The following is a 26,676-nucleotide window of genomic DNA, read 5'->3' on the forward strand; positions in this document are numbered from 1 at the left end:
AGGCCAGGGGTTGCAGCTGAGGGACGGCAGGTGCCGTGCGGCCCGGGTGGCTGCTGTTTACCGGCTGCTTCCCTCCCCCGCTCTTCCCCTGCATCCAGCAGGGAGGGGGCTTCTCCGCTGTCACTCCACGGGCCCGGGAGCAGGAGAGCTGCTTAGGGTCCTGCCCGGGCACTAGCCAGTGTGAGATGCTGGACATATCCCTAGTCCCTGAGCTTTCCTTCCCTCTCTGTAAAATGGGGAAGTGGGGAGTTGAGGTGGGTTTGCCCACTACTTGGCAAGTGATGACGGGAGATGTCATTGATTAGTAGGCAGCCAGACCTGTGCCAGTGGTGCCCAGGCCCTGGGGATAGGGCAGCAGAGGCAGAGGGGTGACACCCACAGCCCTGGTATCGATGTCTAGGTGAGATCCAGTCCCCGCCATGGCTTTGCCTCCCTCACACCCCGGCCATGCATGAGACCTACACATGTCAGCAGCACGAATGTGCTGGGACAGCCACTGGACCCATGCAGGCTTTGATGCCACCTCTCTGTCCCCTGCAGCTGGGCTGCTCCAGGTCTACCTGGTTGGCCTGGCACCGACAGATCTTGACTTGAGAGGAAGGGGGAGGCACGGGGCTCGCACTCCCTCTGCACAGACTGCCCCAGACACGCTGCTGGCTCAGGCCTCCCTGTACCTGGAGAGGTTTCACCACGGGCCGTGGACTAGCCCGGGAGCCTCTTCTCCAGGGCCCTGCTCTGTGGGTTGCCCGGTCCCCCATCCTCATCGTCTTCCTGCTGTCTCCTCCCTCTTCCCACACACCTGGCCCTTAGCCGAGCTTCTCAGCTTTGGCGAGCCTCAGACCACATGGGAAACTTGTGAAGCTGTGGGTTCTGAGGACCCAAGTGTCCAGGGCGCCAGCCGCCGGTCTGTGGACCACACTGAGTGGCCATGCCTAGAATGTCCTGAATCAACGTTCATCATGCAGACAGGAGAGGTTAAAATAGAGGTTCCTACCGTGCCAGAGGGCCCACCTCCTGAACGCTGAAGGGGTCTTAGGACTGTGGTTTTTCTAGAGGGGGGCGGCTCTTGGAGGGGCTCTGATAGACAGCAGCCTCATCTGGGAAGGTGTCAGAAACGCCGCTTCACAGGCACAGCCCACACCTGTTGGGTCATAGCTGGGGTTGGGGAGGCTGGGTCTGTCTGAACACACCCTCTGGAGGGTGCTGGTGGAAGCGGAGCATGAGAGCCACCGCCTCGGGGTGCTGCCAACTCCCTGGTCTACAGAGACCTCAAGCCTGGGGAGCCACTGTACAGTGAGGACCCTAGTCCTATTCTGGCTGGCACACCTGCAACGGGCTGACTCCAACCGTCCTCTGGCCTGGTTCTGTCCCCAGCAGTCACCTGCAGGTGAGACGTCAGCCGCCTGGGAGGGCAGCTGGGGCTTATCTGGGGCAGGCTGAGTCCCCGGGCTGGGCAGAGCCAGGAGCCCACCTGGGTCCACAGGAGCTCAGGCCCCAACCTGCTGCCGGTGGGGTCTTGGCCAAGTACCAGGTGGGGCTGAGAACCAGGCGGGACTGGGTGGCTGCCAGCCCTCCTGTCCCTCGGCCTGCTTCATCTTCTCTCTTTTCCTCCCCTCGTCACTGCCCAGCCGACAGGAAGGAGAAGGCCACAGCGATGCCCGACTCCCCTGCCGAGGTGAAGACGCAGCCCCGGTCCACGCCCCCCAGCATGCCGCCCCCGCCGCCCACTGCGTCCCAGGGAGCCACACGACCCCCCTCCTTCACCCCACACACACGTGAGTAACCTCCAGCCCTGCCACCCCACCCCAGCAGTGGAGGGCGGGGCAGAGGGGACAGGCGTCTTCAGGGAGCCTCTTGAGTTGTTTAAAAGTCTGGACTCTGCACTAAAGGGATAAACTCTACCCTGGGCTCTTGGGGGGGGGGGCGCATCATGGCCAAGAGCCCAGGTTTTGTAGGTTCAAATCCCAGCTCTTCTGCTCCCTAGCTGTGTGACTTTGGGAAAGCTACCTTACCTCTCCGGACTGGGGTTCCTCATCTGTGAGGGGGCTGCTGCGAGGATCACAGACACTCTCACAGCAGTGGCTGGCACAGCGGACGCACTGAATCACAGGGAGCTGTGCATTTTCCACTTCCTGAGGTCCAGGGACATCCACCCCGCACCCAGGACCAGACCCAATCCAGAAGAAACATGGAACTCAGAGAGGGAGTGACTTCCCCGAGGTCACATAACAGGTTGCCTGAATACAGGCCCTGCTGAAGGGGCCACTGAGGTGGCTCTGGCTATGGAGGGGCTCAGATACCAGGGGCTGTGAGGATGGGCCAAGAACTGAGGCAGGGGACCTGGGCAGCTGACCATGTGGCTCGGCCAGGGGCAGAGGTGCAGGACTGGCCCCGGCGTGTACGACTCTCTCCAAGCCCTGGGTGTGTCTTGCTGGTCCTGGGCAGATGGCCTGTGTATGCTCAGCCCATGCAGCTGCTCTGGGGGAGTTCTGGGGGCTCTGGAGCGGGGAGCCACTGGTTCTCATCCACACCCACCACTGGAGCCTTTTCTTTGAGGAGGAAAGTTGGTGATTCAGTGACTTTCAGGGTCCTGAGCAGTTGAGAAGAGGAGACCCCCAGGCTTGGGCCAGTGTGCGGGACGTGTTCCTTGGCCCCCAAGATCGGAGGCGTAGGAGTGTGTCCTGAGTGTATCTGGTAGGTGGTGAATCCACGTACCACCCCCACCCCCACATGCAGAGGCCGGAAAGCCCCATACCTGGGAGACCCTTCCCCAGGCTTTGAAAACCACAGGAAGCCCCTCTCTGGAAGAGGAGCCTCAGATCCCTTGGCCTGGTGGAGAGCGCTTCCCTGGTACCCCTCTCTGCCCTTCCAGGGCTCCTTGTTCTTCCCATGGATCTACCTGAGCTGGGGTGGCTGCAGGCCAGGTGGGTGCTGGTTCTGCCCTCCAAGGCCAGGCACTGGCTTCACTGAGGGCTTGGGCGTCACCCACTCTCCACCTGCAGGAAAACATTGGCTGTGGGGTCAGGCAGCCCACGTCCAAATCCAGGCCTGTCCCCTTGTTAGTAGGATGTTGGCTTCAAGCCAAGCTCCCGACTCAGTTGATAATGGGGTGACACCACCTGCCCCCAGGTGCAGCTGCCTATAGGCAGGCACATCCAGGAATGTGCCAGCCTCAGAGGAGGCACTTGATGGCCTGACATTAATCCCTGCACCCTCGATTTGCTCAGAAGGTCCCAGCCAGGGTCCTGATATGTGGTTGGAGACAGGGGACCCCCGCCCTGCCTGCCATTGACAGGACAGGGCCACGGCAGCTGCTGGTCCTGGAGGGCAGTGGTCCTCAGCATGCAGGCCCCAGCCTGCCCAGCGGGTCGCAGTCCTGTAGTGCCAGAGGCTGGCTGCGCCTCTCTTCACATATCGTCCTCCTACGGCAACGAGGCCTGGCAGGGATCGCCCCTCTGTCTCTTCAGAACAGTCCTCCCCTCTGGGCTGGACCACAGGCAGTCTGTGCACTGAGTGGCTCTGACCTCAGGCAGCTGCTGGCCTTGCATGGATTTTGCCAGTGTTCCCCTCAGCCCGGGGGAGCGGCCACAGCTCCAGGAGCGAGGCCGAGACTGCACTGCGTGGAGTAGTGAGGCCCCTCCAATGTCTCAGGACCCAAGCGGGAGGAGCAGAGACCTCCTGATGGTCTGATCCTGGGCTCCCCAGGACCTCGTGGGCACAGCCCCTCCCAGCCTACTATTTCCCTGGGATCAGAAGCCCATGTTCCTGAAAGCACTGGTCTATGGACCAGATGTTCCTGTTGGGGATGTGTTGGGATCAACTGAGACCCTACGGGCTTTGCTTTCGTGAGGCCTGTGAACAGATGTGAGGGCACTGGTGTGAGCGTGGCTCAGGTGTCCCCGTGCATCCTTCCCATCCCCTTGGCCCTCACCCCACTGTGGGGTCCAGTTTCTGGGTGGAAGTCCTGGCTTTATTTAAAGAGCACGAAGCTTACAAAAGAGACAAGCAGTTTTTTTCTTTTCTAAGCCGACACTTTAGTTCCATCTGAGGCTCCAGCCACCCCCGAAGGGGCTTCAGATTTGTTCCCTAATCCACATGATTAACCAGTGGTTAACCACGGCCACGCACCTGGCTGGCTGCAGCCCTCTCAGAGGCCCCTGCAGCTCAGCTGCAGATTCCTGCCATGAGCCTCCAGAGCTTTCCTGGGAATTGGCCTCCCAGCCACACTGAGAGAGACTGACCTTGAACCTCGGCTGGAGGGCTGAGGTTTTTCCTGCCCGGTGACCGCTCTGGACACAAATTCATCTTGGGGTTGAAGTCGTGGCGTAGCCAGGGAGGTAGGCAGGAGGGCTGAGGAAGAGAGAGCTCTGGGCAGGAACATGAGGAGCGGGGCCCAGACCAAGCCTCACAGGGCTGAGGCCCCCTACCCTGATGGCCCCGTGGCGGGGACTCACCGCCCGTGCTCACGGCCCGGCTCCCTGGGGCCTCATCCCTCTAACTCCAGCTCAGACATGTCAGATCTTCTCGTGTGGGGCTTTCTCCCTCCAAAGCTGCTTGATGGTGGGCTTCGTGTGGACACTCCACACCCTGAGTCTCAAGTCACTTCTAAAACACACATCTCGGGCCCCAGGTCCCTTGAGGATGGTGTGTGGATCACCAGGCACCTTCTGGGAAGACAGCTTTTTAAGAACCATGGTGTCCCCCCAGTGCTACTGGAGATGCTGAAACTCTTATGACTTCTGGAAGATCTTTCCAGAAATGGCCCTTAGAAATCACTTAATCCAACCCCGTTATTTTACAGAGGAGGAAACCGAGGCCTAGAGGGGAGCGGGCTGGCCCAAGGTGGTGACAGAGTCCAATCCCCAAAACTGCTGTTGAGAAGCAGAGGGCTCCACCACCTGCCGCCCTTCCTGATGGCGTGTTTTTCTTATTTTGCTTACAGATCGAGAGGACGGGCCTGCGACGTCTCTGCCCCACGGCCGTTTTCATGGCTGCTTAAAATGGTCTATGGTCTGTCTTTGTAAGTAAAATAACAAAAACTGTGGGCCTCCAAGGTCTTTGCCAGCACCCACTGCCAGACCCAGCGCTCTCTGCCCTGGGGAAGGCCACAGCGATCTGCCCCACTGCCTCAGTACCCTGTTAGTGCACCTGCTGTTAGTCCTGCCTCCTAGAGAGGAGAAGGATCCGGGAGGAGGCAGGTCCAGGAGAACAGGGCAGCCAAGGTCCCTGAGTCCCACAGACCCTGCCGCTCACGAGCTTTGGGGCCTCGGGCAGGTGCACAGCCCCTCTGATCTTCTTTATCTCCAACAGCAAAACAGAGTTAGTAAGGCTGAGCCCAGAGTTAGCGGGAGAAGTACAAGGACATGTGTCCATGACAGGTCTGCAGCTCAGCCATCTCCAAGGGCAGAGCCCAGCCCAGGTGGAAACCCAGCTCCTGCTCTCTTCCTGGCACGGTGACCTTGAAAAGGTGTGACCACCTGTGCCTCAGTTTCCCCACCTGTGAAATGAAAGTGACTGTGGCACCTAGTGCCCAGGGTCATGCTGGTGGAGCCGTCGTCGTGAGGCCTGGTGCACCCTGGCCACTCAGTGGACATTTCCGTCACTAAGCACCTGGCCCAGGCAGATGTTTGGTAAATGGAAGCTCTTATAGGGCAACATTCAGAGTATTTGTGGGCCGTGGACTGCAGCCAGGCTTTGGTTCATCAGGTGGACTTTGGCCAGTTCCGCAGCACAGCCCAGGTGTGGCCGCCGTGCACTTCCTAGGCTCTGAGCCCGAGGGAGTTATTTACATTGTGTAGCCCCGTCCTTACCACCGCCATTACCTGTGACGTGCTTGGCCATGGCGGCACTTGGCAGTTGGCTCTGCACTATGGCTGTTGTCACTGACTGTGTGATTCTCACCAGTGGGGACGGGGGTGATTCCCAGCTCCAGGGAGCTGCCCAGGTGCCCCCTGGGCAAGGAGGGGGTGGCGGGAAGGGCTGCTCCGTCCCAGCCACGGGGTGCTAGTGCGTGCCCCCAAACCTCAGCCGGGGACACGTGTGCAGTCTAACTTAGTAACACACCTGTTGCGGGAATGAAAGCACTTGTCCGGGGGTTATTTTCGGCGTCTCTTTAGCAAGCTGCTGAGACTTGCTGGGCAGCCTGCGAGAGGGAGTAGCGATGGGCAAGCGGGGGCGGCCGGGCTGCCGGGAAGACCCAGGCATGCGGGGCAAGGCCGGTAAGCAGACCTCAGGGAGGTCGGGGTCGGGCGGGCGGGGGCCCAGGCCGCGTGGGCAGTGGCGTGTCTTAGAAGTCTCTGGGAGGTCCAGACCTGTGGGGACAGTCCAGCTCGGCTATGAGAAGCAAGCCCCGCTGTGGTGAGGTCTCCTGATGATGGGCCGTCTCCTGGCCTGTCTGTGGTTCAGCAAGTGACTGTCCTCCGTCTTAACCGGTGCATGTGGGTGTCAGTATCCACCGTGGGGACAGCCGGAGCTCTCCAGTGAGAAGGAAAATTAGTGGCCCAGTGGGGTCCTCTGGACAGAGCCTCAGTTTGGGTGAGAGACCAGGGTTCTCGGCTTCCTGTGTCTCATGTTCACCGTCCATCGAGAGTGGGAGGCAGCTCTGGACATGGCACCTCTTGCTGACCCATCGCTGCCCGTGTGATGACTGCTCCAGAGAACTGGGGTGCCTGTGCTGAGCCCCAGAAGGAGCTTCTGAGATAACACAAACCAGGGGTGGCAGATGGGCTTCAACTCGCATGGCCATGTGCGGGTGAGGGGAGCGTCTGCTCGGAGAGCTGTGTCGAGGATTCAGAGCCTCTGTAGCACGGTGCTGGGCTTGATCACTGCGGCCTGTCCACGTTCACTTGTGTTTTTGCGCCAACCCTGACCTTTAGTTAGTGGTTTCTAAACTTCCGCTAAGTAGGGGCAGGTATTGATGAGCAGTCTTACACAACGCCCACACAAAAAACCAATTGAGGCAGAGCGGCTCCAGCTGACGGGGGGTGGTGGGAGGATAGGCAGGATCTACAGCCAGGGACTGGAGCCCCCTGCAGAACGCCAGGATGGTCTGGGGGCTGCTTGCAGGTGAAGAAACTGAGGCCAGGCCCTTAGTCTGACCCACATGGCACCTCTGAGCCTCACTCCTAATCAGGTGGCTTCCCTGAGCCATTATGGGAAGGGCAGTGTCCGTCTCCAAGTCCTCACGGCCCTCCTGTGCTCCAGCCCCCCTTGCTGCAGGCTGGGCCTTTGCCTCCGTCACCCGAGGCTGAGGGGGAGGACCTGCCCCAGGACTTCTCCCAGGCACCGGCCAGTGCCCTGGAACACTGACCCTGATGGCGGGCACAGCCAGGCAGCCGCTCTCAGTGACCAACAAGGCTCCCCTACAGCATGCTTATCAGCTGTCCCTAGGTCACCTGCTTGTCCTCAACACGCACCAGCCTGCGGCCTGTGTGCACACATGTCCACATGCCCAGCAGCCCCAGGCAAGACAGCCCAGTGTGTGCTGGGGGTCCCGGTACCCTGCCCTACCCTAAGCCCCGTCAGCCCAGGCATTGGGGCTGTGTGGGGTGGGCACTGCTTGAGCCGTCGTGGCAGAGGTGAGGGTTGCTGGCCTTTTAGGGGAGATGAGCAACTTTTCACTTCCTGAGACCCCCTCACCCCCCAGAAGAGAGGAAGTGAGCCAGAGAATCCCCGATATGTGGAGAAGCCTTCTCTGCCTGCTCACAGTGATGACCTGAGCCAGCCTGATGGGCTCGGGCATCTGCCAGGCCAAGCGTGGGGTCCCAGCATCCTTTTCGGGGTGAAGGGCCTGACCTTGGGCCCAGAGCAAGGCTCAAGGGGCTGTCCCAGGCCAGGAGGCTACACGCAGGTCACAGTCTCTGCAGTCATCACCAGCGGGGGCCTGGGTCAAGGGGTCGCACCTCCCTGGGTGCTGGTTTCCATGTCTGTGAAGGGTGTCATGATGCCTCATGGGGTGGCCACGAGGACAGATGGCCCATACGCACCCATTGCTGGGCATGGCTGCCCCACGAGGGCCTATGGCCCCCTCGTCATCAGGGTAGGTGTTGTCATTGCTACTGAGCTGCTGTCATCTTGATTGTTGTCACTGTCCCCGTGTGTCACCATTTTTCCTCCCCCCACAGTGATGAACGGCAGCAGCCACTCGCCCACGGCCACCAGCGGTGCCCCGTCCACACCCAGCGGCCTCAGTAGCAGCCCGGCCTCCCCACCCACGGCTGCCCTGTGCACACAGCACCCGCCCCCTGCCTGCGGGGCACGGCAGCTCAGCAAACTGAAGCGCTTTCTCACCGCCCTGCGGCAGTTCGGTGGCGACATCTCCCCAGAGACCGGGGAGCGCGTGCGCACACTGGTGCTAGGGCTGGTGGTGAGTCGGGATGGCCCAGGCGTGGAGCCCCTCCCAGAGCATGGGTGGGACAGTGCGGGCACTCGGGCTGGATCATGCTCACGGGAGGCTGGTCTTCTCCCACAGAACTCAACGCTGACCATCGAAGAGTTCCATTCCAAGCTCCAGGAGGCCACCAACTTCCCGCTGCGACCCTTCGTCATCCCCTTCCTGAAGGTAATGCCAGTTCACACCCTTTGCCACAGGGCCTCCCCTAAGAAGGCCCCAAATCTCATTCCCTGCTGGCATCCATTCAGTGCTAACCAGTCAGAGCTGACTCCTACTAGTTAAGGCTGCAAACTAGTTACCAAACGAGATTAGTCAGCCCCCAAATCCAGCACTCGAAGACAGAACTCCCTGTTCAGTTCTGTGCTGTTACTGGCCAAATGCTTCCATTCACCCAGCAGATATCTTATGAGCACCCCAGGTACAGTGTGAGGCTCAGGGACACAGCCATGAACAAGCCGGCAGAGCCGTCCTGGAGCCAGTGCCCTGGTGGAGGAAAGACAATTAATCAACAGTCACTATAGAATCTGGAAGTGTCTGCCACAGAGAAATAGTCTGAAAGCCCCTTAAGGAGGGGGCATTTCAATGAGGGCCAAGAGGTTAAGGGAGGGGTTCAGGTGGGCAGCTGGGGATACCGCCTTCCAGACAGCAGGAACAGCTCATGCAGAGCCCTGGGGCAGGAGGTGCCTGCTGTGCTTGGGGACCAGCGAGGGAGCCAGTGGCTTCACAGAGTCAGGGTGGTGGAGAGAAGAGGCAGCAGGCAGGTGGATGGCCGGCGGGGGCAGCTGCCTGCTGGGCAGGCGGATGGATGAAGAGGGGTCAGATGAAAAGAGTGGTGTGGCCAAACTACGGGCAAGGCCTCGCCACACACACAGCAGTGTTGCGACAGCAGCAGCAGTGGCACCACTAGGTGCTTTCGAGCAATGCAGGCTCTCGGGCCAAGGCCCAGACCCACTGAATCAGAATCTGCATTTTGAAAGATGCTGGTGGCCTGTGTGCACACGAAAACGACATGAGCAAGACCCGCAGGGGTTCAGACCGGCGTCCTCACTGCAGGCCTTTGCTCCCTAGCAAGGGCTGCTTGTTTCTGAGGCAGGAGGATGAAGCATCTCCCAGATGAGTGTAACCAATAGCCTTTTTTCTGCTGAGCAGGGTCTGGGTGCCACGGAGCTCAGCTGGGGGACGCTATTCTGGCCACACGCAGGCCTCCCCCGAGTGCTGCTCACTGTGGGACTGTGTCCCCTGGCTAGCTGCAGTGCTCCCAGCCACAGGCCTGTTGGCAGTTGGGTCAGTGTTTACCTGCATGTCTGGGGGGTCTTAAGGACAGACCATCCAGATGCTCCCTGATCCTGCCACTTAGCAACTGTTGGCCTGGGCCAAGCTGGCTCCCCTGTGCCTCAGTCTCTGCAACTGTAAGATCGGGGTGGTTCTCAGGTTACAGGGAAGCCTGCCTGAGGGGCGTGTAAGGAATTGGCAGTTCTCAACCCACCTTGAGCACCCTTCGTCCATGCAGGAGGCGTGCTTTACAAGGCTCTTTCGTAGCCGTCCCATGGACCCCCTTCAAGGCGGCGACGTAGGCTCTATCACTGTTCCTAGTTAACAGGTGGGGAAACTGAGGCCCAAGTTCCCTTGCTGGTAGAGAAATGGAGCCAGGGTTCAAACCTGCATCTGTCAGACTCCAAATCCACACGGCCGCACAGGCCATGCCCAGGACCAAACATCACCCCACACCTGCCCCCCACCTGCCCTCCCGCCACGCCCTGTGTGCTCACACCCACACTCGGAGGCAGAGCTATGGGCAGGACAGCCAGGGTTCGGGCCGTCTGGCACTGTTGGCAGTTCACCCAAGGCCCTGCCTTTGCTCTGTTCCTTCTTTTACTTACTGTGATTCCACCACCTCCAGCTTTGGGGGCACTGTCCACTTATTCTGTCAGATCAAATATTTGCAGCAGATGCCCCAGTGGGCCTCAGCTGCCCGGTGTACTGAGGAGCAGGGCAGGGAGGCGTCCATTGTCCTCTGCTCCTGCCCAGCCAGGCCTGCAGCCCCTGTGCCCACCAGCCCCCAGCGTCCACCCAGCCACACCCCAGCCAGGTGCCAACCCTCAGTAGGCGCCAGACAGGATGCCCCTTGCCTAGCACTGCCTTGTCAAGGGATCTCTCTGCCTCGGTTTCTCCACTGCTCACAGTGCTCTCACAGGGCTATGAGGGCCAGCCACAGGAAGGGGTCTGCCCACCTCATAAGGGCCCCAGGCCAGCAGGATGGTCAGGAACACAAAGTCAGCCGTCTCCCTGACATGGAGTTCCTGGGGGGAGGACAGAAAGACTCAAAAATAAAAACAAAAATAAAAGGTTGCAGCTGGTTCTGTTTCCAGGGCTTGTGGACCAGCATTGCCAGAACCCTGATGCATGGTCCTGCCTTGGGAGGGGTCCCCACCCCATTCACTGCAGGTCCACAGCTGCTTCCTAAGGGGAGCACGGGGGTGGGGGAGCCCGGCCTTACAAGGCTAGACACAAAGAGGGGCCTGTGAGAGTGGCCCCTGGCCATCGGGCAGCAACCTTGGGCACACCACTGCCCTGTCCAGCCTGGTGTTCTCATCCATGGCCTTGCCAGAGCTCCAGCACTGGCTTAGGTCCCCTCCTCAATAAACAGGGAAATGATGCTACCTGCAGCGTGGCAGGAAGGGACCGAGTTAATTCACAAAGAGCTAACCGGAGCTGTCACACCAGAGTTTTCACTGCTCCAGTCTGCAGACAAGGCAGGACTCAGGGCAGGTGACCTGCCCAAGGCCACACAGCCCCTTGGTGGCAAAGCCAGGTGTGCTGTCTGCCAAGCTCACAGTCGGGCAGGCTTCGGGGAGGTGTTTGGCAGAGTGGTGGGAACGGCGCAACCTCGTAGCTCCACTGAGTGCAGTGGCTATCGTTTGTGCAAACGCTAATTTTCCCTCAGCCTGAGCTCCCGCCTGTGGAGAGAGGATTTGGATTCTCTGCAGCATCAGAGCCTCTGTGCACGTTGGGGTTGGGTCCAGCTGTGCCTTGAGACCAGCTTGGTTTGTCCAGTGCAGCCACCTCCCTGGGCACGCTGGGATCCTGGGGACAGAATGGGGACCACTGACTCAGAGGAGGCTTTGAGAAGAGGCTCTCCACAGCCCCTACCCCAGTGTTCTGGTCTGGGTGAGCAGGAGTCCCTGTTCTGCATCCCGCAGCCAAGGGTTGCTGTGCCTCTGGAACATGCAGCTGGTGCTGCCCGGTCCCTGGGCCCCCTGGGTCCTCTGTTCCCTCTCTGAGCCTTCCCCATGCATGGCTGAATGGCAGGGCTTTTCAGAAGCCAGGAGATACCGCCCTGCCCAGCCAGCCTCCACCCACACCCCAGCTCCCAGCTGGCCCCAGCTGACAGAGAATCCAGATGTTTCCACCACTCTAACAGGGACCAGTCAGAGCCTGGGCCCCGCCCTGCTGTGATGGCCCAGGAAAGGCCACCGGGGAGAGGAGGCCGTCGAGAGAGAGGGGAGGATGTTTGGCTTTCCAGACCTCCCGGGACCTCGTTTCCCAGCTTATGGTCCTAACGTGTTCAGCAGATGGCGGGCTGGCTCCCATTCAGTTATCCAAATAGAAAAACAGGCCTGGCAGCCGGTGCTGCTTGACAGAAATGCAGCGGCTGCTTGATTGGGCCTGGGTGGATGCACTGATGGGGCAGTGCTGGGGTGGCGCTGGCAGGAGAGGGCCGCCATGGCAGCTTTGAAATGCATGAGAAAGTTGGGAAATGTTTATTTACAAATACTTAGAACCACTGGCTCTCCCGAGTGGCCTGCAGCTGGGCCCCCTTCCAGCATGCTAGGGGCCCAGCCTGCCACCCTCCTCTCCATGGCGGCTCTGGGAAACTTTGCAAAGGCACAGGAGGAGCCTAGCCATGTGTGCCAGGAGGCCCCAGAGCCGGGCGGAGGTGGCAGGCTCGGAGCAGCGCAGCCACAGAGGCACAGGCTGGCTCGGGCAGAGGCTGGTAGCCAGCGGGCAGGGGGCTGGCTTTGCAGGCTTTCTCACCGGTGCGCACACGACTTCTGTTCCCAGGTCCTCCACTCACCGTTAGCTGTGTGCCCTGGGCTGGTGGCTTCCCTCTCTGAACCTCGTGTCTTCCCGCCGCGGGTGCCGTGGTGCCTGCTTGGATGGATGCAGGCAGGGAATACTGTTACGATCTTCCTCGCCATTGTCCCCTCCTTGCCTTCTTGGAGGTCCCTTCTCTGGATGAAGCTTGGTGGAGGGGAAAAGCTTCAGCCCAGGAGTCGGGGATCTGGGCTTCCAGGCACCCAAATCACTGTGTGCCCCGGGCAAGGCGTCATCCAGCCTAGCCTCTCTTTCCAACTCCATGGCATGTGAGGAAATGACAAACAATCTCTAGGTTGTAGTGGAGGAACTCAAGGCCCAGAGAGTTCGTGCGACTTGCTCAGAGGCACACAAGGGCCAGACCGGGACTTGAGCCTGCCATGGGCTGCCCAGCCCAGGGATCCCTCCACTGGGACCTGAGCAGACTGTGCAGCCTGCCCTCCGGCCTTGTCAGCAGCCAGTCTGAGCCCCGCTTCCTGCCCTCACAGGCCAACCTCCCCTTGCTGCAGCGAGAACTCCTGCACTGTGCCCGCCTGGCCAAGCAGACCCCTGCCCAGTACCTGGCCCAGCATGAGCAGCTGCTGCTGGATGCCAACGCCTCTTCCCCCGTCGACTCCTCAGAACTCCTGCTGGAAGTCAATGAGAATGGCAAGAGGAGGACACCTGACAGGTATCCGGCTGCCCCCTGGAGAACCAGCTCTGGGACCATAGCTCAGCCGGGCCTTGCCCCACTACTGAGAGAATGTGGTCGATACGATACAATGTTGCCTTCTCCCTGCAAGGCTGCTGGACACGCTGCCCAGGAAGGAGCCTGCACGCCAGGGGCCAGGCTTGAGACATGAGCCCCAAAGGAGGAGGGAAGAGTGGGGGGCACTGGACTGGGCCCTGTGGGGCTGGTCTAATCTCTCTGTGTCTCTGTCTCCCCCTCATGCTTACTCTCTCTCTGTCATGCCTGTCTCCTCTCACCCCCACTGCCTGCACCTCTGCCCATGACTTGTGGCCCCATAACGATTCCCTCATCTGCCTTTTGGGCCAGGACCAAAGAGAACGGGTCAGACCGTGATCCGCTGCACTCCGACCACCTCAGCAAACGGCCATGCACCCTGAGCCCTGGCCAGCGCTACAGTCCCAGCAACGGGCTGCCCCGCCCCACGCCACCCCCTCCCCCGCACTACCGCCTTGAGGACATGGCAATGGCACACCACTTCCGTGACTCCTACCGCCACCCCGACCCCCGGGAGCTGCGGGAGCGCCATCGGCAACTTGGTGAGCAGTGTGCTGGGGCGGGGGCATGGACACATGTGCCGTGTTAGCAGGAGCACGTGTGTGCCTACATGTGCACATGTGCAAGCCCGGGCGTGTACGTGTGGGTACCAGCGGTGGGTGTGCCCCTGGCCCTGTCTCTCCAGGAAGGACGCTGAGGAGATGGCTGTAGGGAGGGGGGCTAGCCTGGGAACCTGAGGGGGATCCGTCTTTCTCAGACCTCTGTCTTGGGAGCAGCCTGACATGCGCTACCTTGCATCCCTCAGGGCCCAGGGCGCCCTGCTCCCCCAGGGTCAGGGCTCTGGCTGCAGAGGTGCCTGTCCTGGGTCTGTCCCTCCTCTGTGCTGGGGACCAAGATCCCCCACGCCAGGAGCCCCTGTGTATTGTGAGGGGGAAGCCTGGAAACAGCTGATGCTGAGACGGAGGCCCAGGGCACCAGTGGGGGCCCAGAGGCAGGGTCAGCAGAGGCCTCACCCCACACAAGGCCATCTCCCCCTCACACCCCCCCGCGGAAGCTTCCAGGGCTTGGGCCCAGGCAGCAGGTGACAGCGTCTGGCTCGCGACGGCTGGGGGTCAGGCAGGTGCTAATTCCCACCCGCTTCTGCTAATGCAAAAATAAACGCCAGCTGTCGGGCAGATCTCAGCCACTATTTTGGTTGGGGCGTTGGCGCAGGCCCTGGCTCCCCGGGCTACAGGTCAGGGTGGTGGACAGCAAGCTGAGGCCACCGTCTCTTCTGTAATTTGGGGGAGGCATTCTGGGTTTGGAGAGCTAGGGGATCTTTAGGGGCTGAAGAAGACCTAAACAGAAAGTCCTTGGCCCCCAGGAAGTGTGGGTCAGCTCCAGGTCACCCTGTACAGGCAGAGGCAGCACCGTGGTGGGCACCAAACACAGTGGGGGGGCTGGAAGCACTTGACATTTCAAGCAACCACGGGAGGGGCCATCACGGAAGAGCAGATGCTGTTGGATATCACTCACATCGCAGTCCCGGGAGCCTCATGGCTGGGGGCTCGGCCCTGCTCCATTGGGCTGACCTCAGCTCACAGCCTGCTTCTTCCCTCCCTATTTGGGGACCTTGGTCAAACACACCCCTAGCCAGCCTCAGTCTCCCCATCTGTGAAGTGGGAATGATACGCAGGCCCTCCCTCCGAGGCTAGCATGGGGTGAAGGAGTGAAGCGCCTCACATGGGCCCTGCTGCGGCTCAGGAACTCATGGGCACCTCCAAGTTGACTGAGTCAGCTTGGAGCTCTTCTCCACAACATGCTTCCTGCGCATGTGTCCTGAAAGTCCTTTCAGACCCCCAGGGAGTAGGCAGGGCAGGGAAAATGAGGCCCAGAGCATCAGGGTGAGGGCTCAAGTTCCCATGGGGAATAAGCACCTTGACTTCCAGCTCTTTCTGACCCCACTGTCTCCCCGCGGAACTGAGACTGGCTTGCTCATGATCCAACAGACATGCCTGAGCACCTCCTCTTGCCAGGTGGAGCTTGTCATGGGGGCTGCAGGTGAACGGGATGCACCACCCTGCCTATGGAGCTGACACAGTCTGTCGGGAGGGCCTGGAGCAGACATGGGAGCTTCTGCAGGGGCTAAGCTGCAGAGGCACGCAGGGCTTAAGGAGTTCTGAGGACTCTGGGCTGTTGAGGAGGAGGAGGGGACTGTGACCCGGGCTTTGAGGGATGCACAGGAGTCCAGCTGGTCAAGAGGAAGCAGCAGAGCAAGGGCTGGAACCGGGCAGTCACAAGGATCCTTGCCTCTGCAGGCTTTGATTAGTGATAAGGCCTCCAAGTGGGACCTGAAACAGCTTCCGTTGGCAGTGGGGGCAGAGAGAGTGAGAGGAGCTGGATTTGGAGGCCGGGAAGCAGAGAAGGGGTGGCCAAGGCTGGAACCAGAGATGGGCTGAACCTGTTCATGACACCTACACCCCCCGCCCACAGTGGGCAGAGGGTTAGTGCCCAGGTTCCCTGCTTCACCCTGTCTATCTTCTCAAAGTGGGCACAGGCCATGGGTGGGGCCTGTGCAGTGTAGGCAGGACTTGGAGAGCATGGAGCGGGGCCTGGGTGTGGGTGGGGACTAAGCATGCTCTCCTCTCCTGCAGCAGTGCCCGGGTCCCGGCAGGAAGAGGTGATTGACCACAGGCTCACGGAGCGCGAGTGGGCCGAGGAGTGGAAGCATCTCAACAACGTGAGTGTCCAGGTGGGGCTGCAAGCTCTGCAGTGACTCCCAGGGGTTCTGCTCATCCCTTTCTGGCCACCTGTCCCTTTGGGTGAGCACAGGCCTGTGCAAGGCATCATGGGAGGAACACAGAGAAAGATCTGGAAAACTATCTGGGCAGACTCAGACTTCCCTCCACTTCAACTCATGTTCAGTGGCTCTTCCCGGAGCAGAGCCTGACTGAGTCTTGAGACGTTGGGGGAAAGCAGTCCTAGGGCCTCTTTCACAGGATGTCTGGGCCCCTGGGTTTGGGGGTAGGTAGGCTGCACCCTGTTGCACCCCTAGAAGCTAGCTTCCTCAGAACCTACCCACCCTGTCCCATGAGCACATCCCAGGAGGGCCATCAGTGGAAGTGGGTACCCCTGCCCGGTCCAGGGTTCTGGCTGCACCCCAGCCTCCCAAGGTGCTGAAGGTCACCCACTACCCACAGCTCCTGAACTGCATCATGGATATGGTGGAGAAGACGCGGCGGTCACTCACGGTGCTGCGCCGGTGCCAGGAGACTGACCGCGAGGAGCTCAACCACTGGATACGGCGCTACAGTGACGCTGAGGACATGAAGAAGGGCCCCACACCTGCTGCAGCCCGGCCCCTCAGCAGCTCTGCCGGCCCCGAGGGGTCTCAGCTAGGTGTGCACTGGGGGCGGTGGCATGGGGGCATGGGAGACACCAGCTAGCGTGTGCGGGCTGGTCCTGCATAGTGCCACAGGAAAGGGCTGATACCCAGAAGAGTCATATCACGCAGGTGGTGCAATACAACGAGCCAACATGGGTTCACTTGAAGCAAGTGCCTTTCCCACTGTGCACAGAGACACTGCCTGGCTGGAAGTCATGGGGTCTGGTGGTCCAGGGGCTCAGAGCTGGGAGGCTGCCACGGGGCTCATTCACCCACCCAATGATGAATACAGAAACCAAGGGACATGCCCGGCCCTCAGCCCGAATCCAAGGCCACCAGCTCCAGGGCATCCCCCTTCCTTGGCAGCTGCCCATGGGAGCCTGGGGACCCCTCCCCCAAGGAAGTGTGCATACACACCCTGCCCTCAGGGCCCAGCCACGGTGAGATGGGACCCCAGCATAAGGGGGGCAGCTGACGGCCCTGTCCTGTGGGTGACAATGGCCCCACCCCACCCCATTTCAGACGTCCACCAGGACTTCATGCCTAGGACCCTCTCTGGCTACATGCCCGAGGACATCTGGAGGAAGGCAGGTGAGTGGGGACAGTCCCCGGGGAACAGCAGTCAGGGCAGACCCCCCTCACCAGCTCGGTCTATGACGAGCTTACGTCTGGGAACTCAGCTGTGCTGCCTGCATGTGGCAAAGCCCCTGGGGCTGCACATTCTGCCCTGTGGCTCACAGAGGGTCAGAACAGCATTAATCATCAGGGAAGGGCTGCCCCCAGCCTCTGCTGAGAAATGAGTGCGCTAGCGTACCGCTGGGCAGGAAGAAGCAGACACACACACACACTGGACACCTGGGGGTCAGGCACTCAGAGCTGGAGTCCACGAGGCCTCCTGGGCATAATGTGGAGCCTGATGCTGGGGGAAGGGCTGGGCAGGGCAAGACCTGCGCGCTGGCACCGGGGGAAGGTGGTGGAGACAGCCGGTGGGGCCCCAGATGTGTTTTGATTTGCGGATGGATCCAATGTGGTGTAAGGAAGAGAGAGGAGAACTTCTGAGGCTTGAAAGCAGAGAGGGTAGAAGGTCCCAGCCTGGAGTGGAGGCGAGGGCATGGCTGCCCAGAGCCAGGCTGGGGGCAGGGGCAAGCTTGGACCCTGTAGCCTGGACTGGAGGACAGGGACCCTCACTTACCTGGCCTGTTCCCTTTGCCCCGTCTGGCCCTGTGGTGGGTCCTATGGGACCTTTGCTGATGTTCACATGGCCTGAACAGTGACACTTGTGTCCATCAGCAGCTGTCAGGCCAGGTGGCTCCCACTGGGCCTGCAGGCAGACCCCACTGGGCAAACAAGCAGACGGGGAGGCTCTTGGGAGTGTCTCGGCCCCTTAAACGGGGTTCTGCTTAATCCTACCCTCTCCCCACTGGGGCTGATTCTTACGCCAGACTAGAACAGCACTGCCAGGTAAACTGAGGCAAGTGGGGTAGTTTAGCAGGGACTCAAGGGGGTTGGGGTGTCGTTCCCAGTGCTGAATGGCACAGTCCAATTGGGGGGCACTGGGCGTGGGCCCTCAGCCTCATCGCTGACTCCTCCCAGTTCCCAGGCGGGCCTGGGTGGTGGGTGCAGAGATCCCCACGTGGCCTCATAGTCTCTGCTGGCCGGTGGAGATGAAACTGGCCTCTCTGGCTGGCCAGTGCAGTGCCTCCCTGGGGCTCAGAGCAGAACCATCAGACTGAGATCAGTGAGCCTGGTCTGCAGAAGCTGAGCAGGTACAGATGGCAGGTGTGGCTAGGGGGAGTGGACCGGGGGCATGTCCCAGCTGCTTCTGGATGGGGCAGAGGTGCCAGCTGACTGACCTGAGGCAGAACAGCAGAGCTGTGGTTCTCAAAGTGGGGTCCGGGGGCCAACAGCTGATGCCTCACCTGGAACATGGGAGAAATGCATGTTCCCAGGCACCCCCAGGTCTGCCTGCTTAGACTGGGGGAGGGCCCGGCCAAGGGAGAGGGAGGGGCAGGTCTCTAAACCCCCAGCAGACACTGGAGTTTCAGAACTACTACAGTAGAGGGTGAGATTTGAAAATCCTGCTTCTCACAACACACACAGTGCAGGCAAGCCCAGGAGGGTGTGTTCATTTGCACAAACATGTCTGCATGGGCGTAGGGCTCTCCACAAGTTCCTGTGTTGTGCACACACACACGTGTGGTTTATGATGTACACGTGGCCCCTGCCCAGGCTGTGGATGTGGAGGCCCAGAGACCTACTGGGCTGACCCATGTGACCGCCAGGCCGCCTGCATCCTTTGCAGAAGAGGCAGTGAATGAGGTGAAACGGCAGGCGATGTCGGAGCTGCAGAAGGCCGTGTCCGATGCAGAGCGCAAAGCCCACGAGCTCATCACCACGGAGCGCGCCAAGATGGAGCGGGCCCTGGCCGAGGCCAAGCGGCAAGCTTCGGAGGATGCCCTGACCGTCATAAACCAGCAGGAGGACTCCAGTGAGGTAGGGCCACCCAGCCCCTCCTGCACCCTGTCCCCTGCCTTGCATCCAGCATGGTCTGGGAGTGAGACCCAGGTCAACCAAGCCTGGGCTGGGACCCATTGGTCATGTGACCTTGGGTAACCCGTGTGAACTCTCTGCGCCCCATTCACTGTCACTGTGGTGGCACGGGTGTGGCACTGTGAGCACACAGTCCCCCCTGCCCTGTGCTTGTTTGGGCGAGACTTCCTGTGGGCACCCCCAGCATGCATGGGGAAACTGAGGGCTCGAGGGGGAGGTGGCTTGTCTGAGGTCACAGCCCTAGGAGATGGCAGAGCCGTTATTCGAACTCAGGCAGCTGATACCGAAGCCTATGTTCTCCAACCAGTGAAAGCAGGAGGCTCGAGAAGAGCCATGAGGACCCAGGTGGCTTCTCATGTGCCTCACTCAGCCCCTGGCACACACGCAGCAGGTGCTCAGCAGGAAGGGCATGGAGTTGTTACCCTGCTGGTGCCTGGTGTACCGGACACTGCCAGAGGCCCCTGTGGGACCCATTTCCTCCTTGTTAGAGAAGAACTCGGACAGCAGAAAAGTCAGGGAGAGGAAGATACTCTTTCCAGGAAAGTCCTGGAACTGTTCTTTGAGAAGGGGCAGGTCTACAAACCCCCGGCATGTGTATGAGCCTGGGCTGGCCTGGGGGGGACGGAGGAGTCTCCATCACCTACCGCCTCTCTGTGCCAGCTCTTTTGACAAATACTCTCAGCTCTGGAGAAAAAGTCTAGAACAAAAGACAAAGAGCTCACGGAGCCCAGCGTTTGAGTGGGAGGAGAGAGAAGTCACCAGTTACAACAGAAGTGGAGCAGATAAAACTCCAGGAGGTGGGGCGTGTGGGAGGGAGAGCCAGTGTCAGAAAGAGCCTCATGGCAGGTGACACCAAGCAGGCCTGGAAGGAGGAGGCAAGCGCATAGGCATCTGGGGACCATGCCGGGCAGTGCAGGGACTAACAAGGAGGCTTCCCCGGCCACAGCCTGGCTGCTCCCTGGGAGTTCCAGTTGAGCTGTTAAGAGCGGCCTGGGCCCACCAAGTGCCCTGGGCTTTGCACGAGTGTCCCTGACTGCTTTCTGCTCACCTAGGCATCTGAGGTTACTGCTCATTCTGTGGAAAGGAGCAGAGGCCCAGGTAGAGTAGGGAGTGCAGAGGCAGGAAGTCAGAGTCTCAGCAATCTAGGTCCTGCTGGGACTGCCCCTTCCAATTTTGGAGCCCTGGTAAGCTCAGGAGGGCCTCCTGGAAGGGAGGGAGGAGCTGTGGTCTCGAAGCACAGTGCGAACCTATCTGAGTGGGCTGAAGTTATGAGATGTGGCAGTGGGAGACGGCATCCCAAAAATGGCCCAGTGAGTCATTATGTCTGGGAATCACCAAGGGCTGTGGAGCTTTGGGGTTTTCTCTTCTTGCTTGGTGACCGTGTGGCTGGGTCTGAGTGGCTTTGTTTGGAGTACATGTTGGGGATTTGGAGTGGGCTGGCCCTGGGGCCCCCCCCAATCATCCTCTCCCCTCCCCCCCAATCCAGAGCTGTTGGAACTGCGGGCGCAAGGCCAGCGAGACCTGCAGCGGCTGCAACGCGGCACGCTACTGCGGGTCCTTCTGCCAGCACAAGGACTGGGAGAAGCACCACCACGTGTGTGGCCAGAGCCTGCAGGGCTCCACTGCCGTGGTGGCTGACCCGGTGCCCGGACAGCCCTGTGCCCCTGCTAGCCTGGGCCCTTCCCCACCCACAGGCGCCGCCAGCCCCAGTGAGGCCGGCTCTGCAGGGCCTTCTTGCCCTGGCTCCCCTGGCCCTCTGGATGCCGTGCCCCGCTGACCCTTCCCAGACCCTGACGCCCAGCCCATGGACGCCGTGCCCCGCTGACCCCAGGGCTGCCGGATGCTGCACCCAGCCCCGGGAGGCTAACAGACTGGAGTCACTGCTGCTGCTGCTCTGCAGAAGAAAACACAACCAACAGAAACTGCATTCAATGCAACTCCCCCAGCTACCTGATGATCCCATGTGACGACCTCCTGACACCTCTCTCTGCGCAAGCATCCTCAGAAACCTCTGACCGAGCTTTAGACAGTGGAGCGCTGCTGGCCAGAGCGTGACTGGCCGCCCACTGTGTCTCCCTCTCTGTCTCTCTCTTGTTTTTCTGTCTTTGACTTTCACACGCTTTCTCTTTAATGAAAAAAGTCTAACTAGTGGCTTATATTTTCAGCAAAGAATTTTTTGAGATTTTGTTTTGTTGACAAAAGAACTACTCAGAAATGGACAAAGAACACTGTGGGGGTTCTCCCCTTTACCAATCACAGGGGAAAAGGAAACTGTTGTTTTACAGCCAGAGATTGGTGCCCTGCTGTGTCCACAAACCACCCCAGGGGTGTTTGGCCGATGCAGCAAAGACGGTAAGAAAGATTTCAATTTCTGACTCAAGAAGTATCTTTGGTTTCAGATATTTTTTTTTTCCTTTAATGTCAAACTCTTTGGCTTTAAGTAAAAATCCAAAAAGTTTTTTTAAGAAAAGCAAACAAAGCGGACCTGCAAACTACCTTGCTAGCTAGCCAGCCAAGGATACCGGACACACCTCTGCTCCAAAGGAAACCCAAAAAGCAAACACAAGAAGTCAAAATCCAAATTTTCTTTGTCACTGCCAAAGTGTGTTCACCTTTTTACTCCACTGTTGGGTTGGTTTGTATGCTGGTCTTTTTTAAAATTTCTGTTCAGATTTTGTTGGTGGGGTGTGGGATATTGGGGTTTGGAGGGTTTTTTGCCCAACAGGAAGCGAACTTTTGTTGCTTTTCGAGGAGTTGGCAGACCCCCACTGGGTCAAGGCGGGTGAGCAGGGAGGCCACCGCCATGTGCCTGTGCGTGTCCCCAGCAAGCCAGTGCCACGGCACCATCTGCGTCTGTCCTCCCGCCCTCTGTGACTTTCCATATTTCTTCTTCCACTTGTGAAAAAGAAATGCTAAAGTGTTCTTCCCAGAGAGAGCATAATTCGGAAACACAGCTGTGACAATCTTTCGGGCTGGTCTCGACTGCTGTCTCAGCACAGGGGCCAGTGGCCGCTCGTGCCCCCGCCTCTCGGCTTTGCTCTCTACCTCTCTTCTCTCTGCTCCCACTGCCCTCTGCCACTCCCAACCCAGTGTCTTGCTGCGGCTACTCTCCTTTTTTCCAAACTTTTGCAGAAAACAAACAAACAAACAAAAAAAAAACCTACATGCAGAAGCAGCTGGCCCCACCCTGACCGCAGAAGATGTTGGAGCCACTGTGTACACACAACGCGTGTCTCTGTCCCCTGGCGCCCTAGGCGCACCACCTGCCCACCCTCCTCTCCGCCCCACTCATCTCCCTCCACCACATCAAGGAAGAAATAAGGAGCAAGGAAACTCACACTTGTGCTGAATGGAAGAGCAGACAGCAGCCGGGGTCCGGGACCCGCGTCTCTGTGCTTTGCTGTGAAAAGTCCCCAGGACACGAGTGCAATACGGAGTGTCCGTCTACTGAACCCGGGCTCCGGGAGGCCCACAGGGCACCAAGTCCGTAGTGTACGTCAATGTGAATGTATATAGTCTTTACAGAGGTCCAAATAATGATATGTGTGATGATAATAAAGAAGAGATGTTTGCCAAATAAAAAAATTAAGAGAAACCACGGAAGTATGTAAAGTGTAGGAAATAGATTTTCAGAGAAATCTGAGCTGTGGTCCTGTCGGGAGCAGTGGTTGGTTTGGTGGTGGTGGTCCTTTCACAGATGGAAAATGTTCTTTAAGCATACAAGGAGGGATCCCACCAGGTTGCCACCAGCCGGATCCGGAGCCAAGCCTGACAGCAGAAACCTCGTTCTGAAAGCCGAGACAGATCTGTCCCATCCTCCAGAAGGTTCCCCAGGCACCAGCACCACCTCTACTCCCCAGCTCGTAGAGGTTTGCTGTGGGTTTCAGGGAAGCCAGGACTGCTCTGGGATGTGGCTCTCGATTAGACAGTGGAAGCCGCCTGTTCTTGTTTCCAGACTGCTGTTTTTCTCAAGTCCAGTGGAGCCTGCCATCCCAGCGGTGTCAGTGTGCCGTGGAGTGGCCCTGCCTCCTGGAGCTGGCATCCTGGGACTGTTCTCCCCTTTGTCCCCCTTGGTGCTTCGTCTCGTCCCCTTGCCCTGCCCCATGTGTGCCCTGTGTCCTTCCAGGTGGGCAGGGTCGTAGGCCACAGTTAGCAAAGGGCCCCGAGAGAGGAGGAGATGGGCACCTTGCTTTTGGAGGAGAATAAAGCTGGACCTCAGGGTTGTGTGGTCTAATGATGTTGTGCGGGAGAGCGGTGAGTCTCCAGAGACCACCTGGCCTGGGTGTTGCTGGCAGCTTCCCTGGTAACTCCAGTCCCTGGTGTCAGGGGTGCTTGCTCCTGGGGCGGTGGGGGGCTCTGGTCTGAGGCGCATCATGGGGGAGCCTCACCTGGAGACTTACTAGTTTCTGTGCAAAGGCCTTCTCTGTTTTCTTCCCTTTACCGGGTCCTGTTTGGGGCTAAGCAGTTGTACCAGGGACAGTAGCATGTTGGCCAGCTGGCCCCATCCAGCCAGACCAGCCTGCAGGGGCCAGACCACAGGCTGAGGGTGTGGCGGGCATTCGTACCCCAGCTACCAGGAAGACAGCTGTTCAATGCTGTCTGCCCAGAGTGATTCCACTGTGCACCAGGAAGTCACCTCCAGCAGGACTGCACAGACCCGGCATCGAGGGGCTGGCCAGAGGCAACAGATGGAGCCCCCACAGCCAACAGCACTGCAGAATTGGGATGGCGGCAGGGTGGGGGTGGGGACTTGCAGTGGGGAAACTGAGGCCCAGAGACAGCAAGAGGTGTGTCCCAGTGTGCTGTGGCAGGGAGTTCTGGGCAGTGTTGCCCAGGTCCAGTGAAGCAAGGCAGCTCCCTGTGGCCCAGAGAGGCTCTGGGGAAGGTGCTGACCCCTCGGGAGCTCTGGGCACTGGCGTTCCTGTTGATCCCTGTGCTCAGGCCCTGTTCGGCCAGTCCTTACAGCAGAACCAATCACAGAAGTCATAGCTTTGGAGAGGGGACGGGGACGGGCAGTGTTTTTGCATTAGGAGCTGTACGACTGGTAGCGATAGACACGTGCTGGTAGCCTTGCCCCGCAGTCTGTAGCTGGGGTATCTGCCCGCCTTGTGTTGGGCACCAAGGGCTCTAGACATAGGGCCTGGGTGGGAGTCATGCCTGGGGCTGGGGAGAGCTGCGCCTGTTGTCCTGCTCTGAGCCCTCCCGCCCTGCTAATAACTCCACGAGTCACAGACTGTGGACCCAGAGGTGTGTGTGCGAGACTCCCCTCCCCACGAGCCACCGCTAACTTCAGACACACAGGCGAACCAGCGCTCTGAGACGTGGTTCCTCGCAGAACCAACCCCCAAGCCCCAAACCAAAGCAGTAGCTTCACCTCCTGTTCTGAGGCCAAAGCAGGGACGGAAAGGCTGAGCAGGACAGCAGCCAGGACTTCCCAGCCCCCAAGGCCCAGCCCAGGGCAGACGGCAGGCGGACACTGGCCCCCAGGCCCCTCGCGTTTGGAAAGAGACCCCTGGCATGTGACCCTTGGTCTTCCCACCCCCCGCTTCCTATCTCCTCTTTGTCCTGTCCTGCCCTGGGCCCAGGCTGGCCAGAAGAGGGGACTACATCCCCAAATGGTGTCTGGTAGATGCCTTGTTGGCCACGCACCCAGGAGGGTTCCTTCCTGGCCAGTCCTGTCCTTGACTTGCACAAAGTGAGAGACCAACGCCTCCCATTCCACAGGTGGAGGCAGGAGCGTGGAGGATGGAACAGGTGGGACTACACCCAACCCCCAGCCCCACTGCCTGTCAGTACGGCCCCAGGGCAGGAGGAAAGCTGCAGAGGGCTGGGGGCTGCCGTGCGAGAGGAGCCTCCTGGGAGGGCCCATGAGGGCTCAGCCCGGCAGGACATGCAGCAAAGGCCCTAAGGGTCAGTGATGGATAGGAGTGGACAAGAGAGCCAGCAGGCGGATCACCCAAGGGACACAGTGGACAGGTCAGGATGGACTTAAATTTCTCCCGTTTGCCAGTTTTTCCAAACAGATCCTCATGCTGACACCAAAGGCCCATCTCTGGCATCTGCCCACTTTGCCCATTCCAGCCCTGCTCTAGCCAGCATGTCTGTGCATTATTCTGCCCATCCCCTCAGCCTGCTACAGCTAGTGACTGATGCTTTTCTCTCACTGGTCCGTCCCTCTGACCCACCCGTCCATCCATCCATCCACCTATCTACCTACCTCTCCATCCGTCATCCATCCACCCATCCATCCATCTACCTACATCCATCAATCTGTCCATCCATCCATCCAGTTACCTACCTCTCCATCCGTCATCCATCCACCCATCCATCCATCTACCTACATCCATCGATCTGTCCATCCATCCATCCATCCAGCTACCTCTCCATCCATCATCCATCCAACCACCCATCCATCCATTATCCACTCACCTATCTTTCCATCTATCAACCCACCCACTCACTCACCCATGCATCCACTTGCCCCTTTGTCCATCCATCTGTCTATTCCTCTATCCCACCTTCCCCCCATTCCCACATCCATTCGTCCTCCCATCAGCCCCTGTACACACCATGCACCTGTCTACCTGTATGTTCTCTAACCCCCTACGGCTGTCTTCAGTCCGTCCGCCCCATCTGCCTTTCCATCTACTGAATACAGAGCATCACGAATGTCCTCCATGTACCAAAGCCACAAGGGCACTCTGGTCCCTCCTGTGACCTCCACCGCTTCTTGCCCTGGGCCATCAGGACTGCCCTCAAGAAACTGCTGTAAGCAGCAGTCCCTCCCAGCACCCAAGCCGTGATCCAGGCCTGCCCCAGGCCCCCTCCCAGGGACAGGTAGGATTCTGCTGCAGGCATCGTGAGCAGATTGGGCCAGTGACCTAGCAACAGCTCCAGCCAATCTGGGCCCTCCTGGCAAGAGCGGTGGCCAGGAGCCAAGAGTGCGCCTTGGGAGGCAGCCCACACACCTGCCAGGGACTCTTGTGACCAGGGCCGCCAGTTAGGGTGAGCACATTCCCTGGCAAGACCCTGACACCTCCAGGCGGGGCTGCCCTCTCCCTGTACTTGTCTCCAGGGGTCAGTGCCTGGAGGAGGTGTCCCCAGGAAATGAGGGCAGTCAGTTCTGGGCTCCCCCTGAGATGCCAACACTCCTGGGGCCCTACTCCTGCTGGGGGGTTCTTGGGGGACCTCACTCCCATCTTCTTTCCTGGGGTCCCAGAAGGCTCAGAGTTCAGCCTTTCAGATCTGAGATTGGACAGGTGTAGGAACACATCTAGGGCCCAGGCTGAATTAAACCAGTTGTGATGGGTGCTCTCTCAGCCCTCTGCCAAGCTCTCTCCCAGCCCCACACCGTGTGGGCATTTTCTGAAATGGGACTAGCGACAAAGCCCCTGAATTATGACCATGCTGGCCAGAGAAAAAGAGAAGGTAAGGAGAGAGGGGGTCAGGGAGAGCTGGACGCCCAGGAACTGCCTGCTCTGGGAACACCGTACACACAAGGCCTGAGGTGGCCCACATTGCTACCTGCATCCCAGAAAATCCCATTTTGCA

The 26,676-nt window shown here is 59.6% G+C and overlaps 1 protein-coding gene across 2 annotated transcripts; it reads left to right on the top strand.

Annotated features, from left to right (window-relative positions):
• The first annotated feature begins 1,628 nt into the window (after positions 1-1,628).
• CBFA2T3 (core-binding factor, runt domain, alpha subunit 2; translocated to, 3) lies at positions 1,629-23,347 on the top strand. 2 transcript variants are annotated; one of them, XM_008565867.1, is made up of 11 exons: positions 1,629-1,775; positions 4,943-5,020; positions 8,124-8,365; positions 8,471-8,560; positions 12,976-13,157; positions 13,524-13,753; positions 15,845-15,930; positions 16,391-16,589; positions 17,098-17,166; positions 18,878-19,068; positions 20,612-23,347. In XM_008565867.1, exons 1-11 carry the CDS (start codon positions 1,655-1,657, stop codon positions 20,900-20,902), a joined length of 1,779 nt encoding a protein of 592 aa, XP_008564089.1. In that variant the 5' UTR covers positions 1,629-1,654; the 3' UTR covers positions 20,903-23,347. The 2 variants fall into 2 exon arrangements, with proteins under 2 accessions (XP_008564089.1, XP_008564090.1); XM_008565868.1 differs by lacking the exon at positions 4,943-5,020 and having other exon boundaries at positions 1,637-1,775.
• Positions 23,348-26,676: the final 3,329 nt, after the last annotated feature.

This window comes from Galeopterus variegatus, unplaced genomic scaffold (assembly GCF_000696425.1).
Source record: "Galeopterus variegatus unplaced genomic scaffold, G_variegatus-3.0.2 Scaffold210, whole genome shotgun sequence".
NCBI classification, from domain to species: domain Eukaryota; kingdom Metazoa; phylum Chordata; class Mammalia; order Dermoptera; family Cynocephalidae; genus Galeopterus; species Galeopterus variegatus.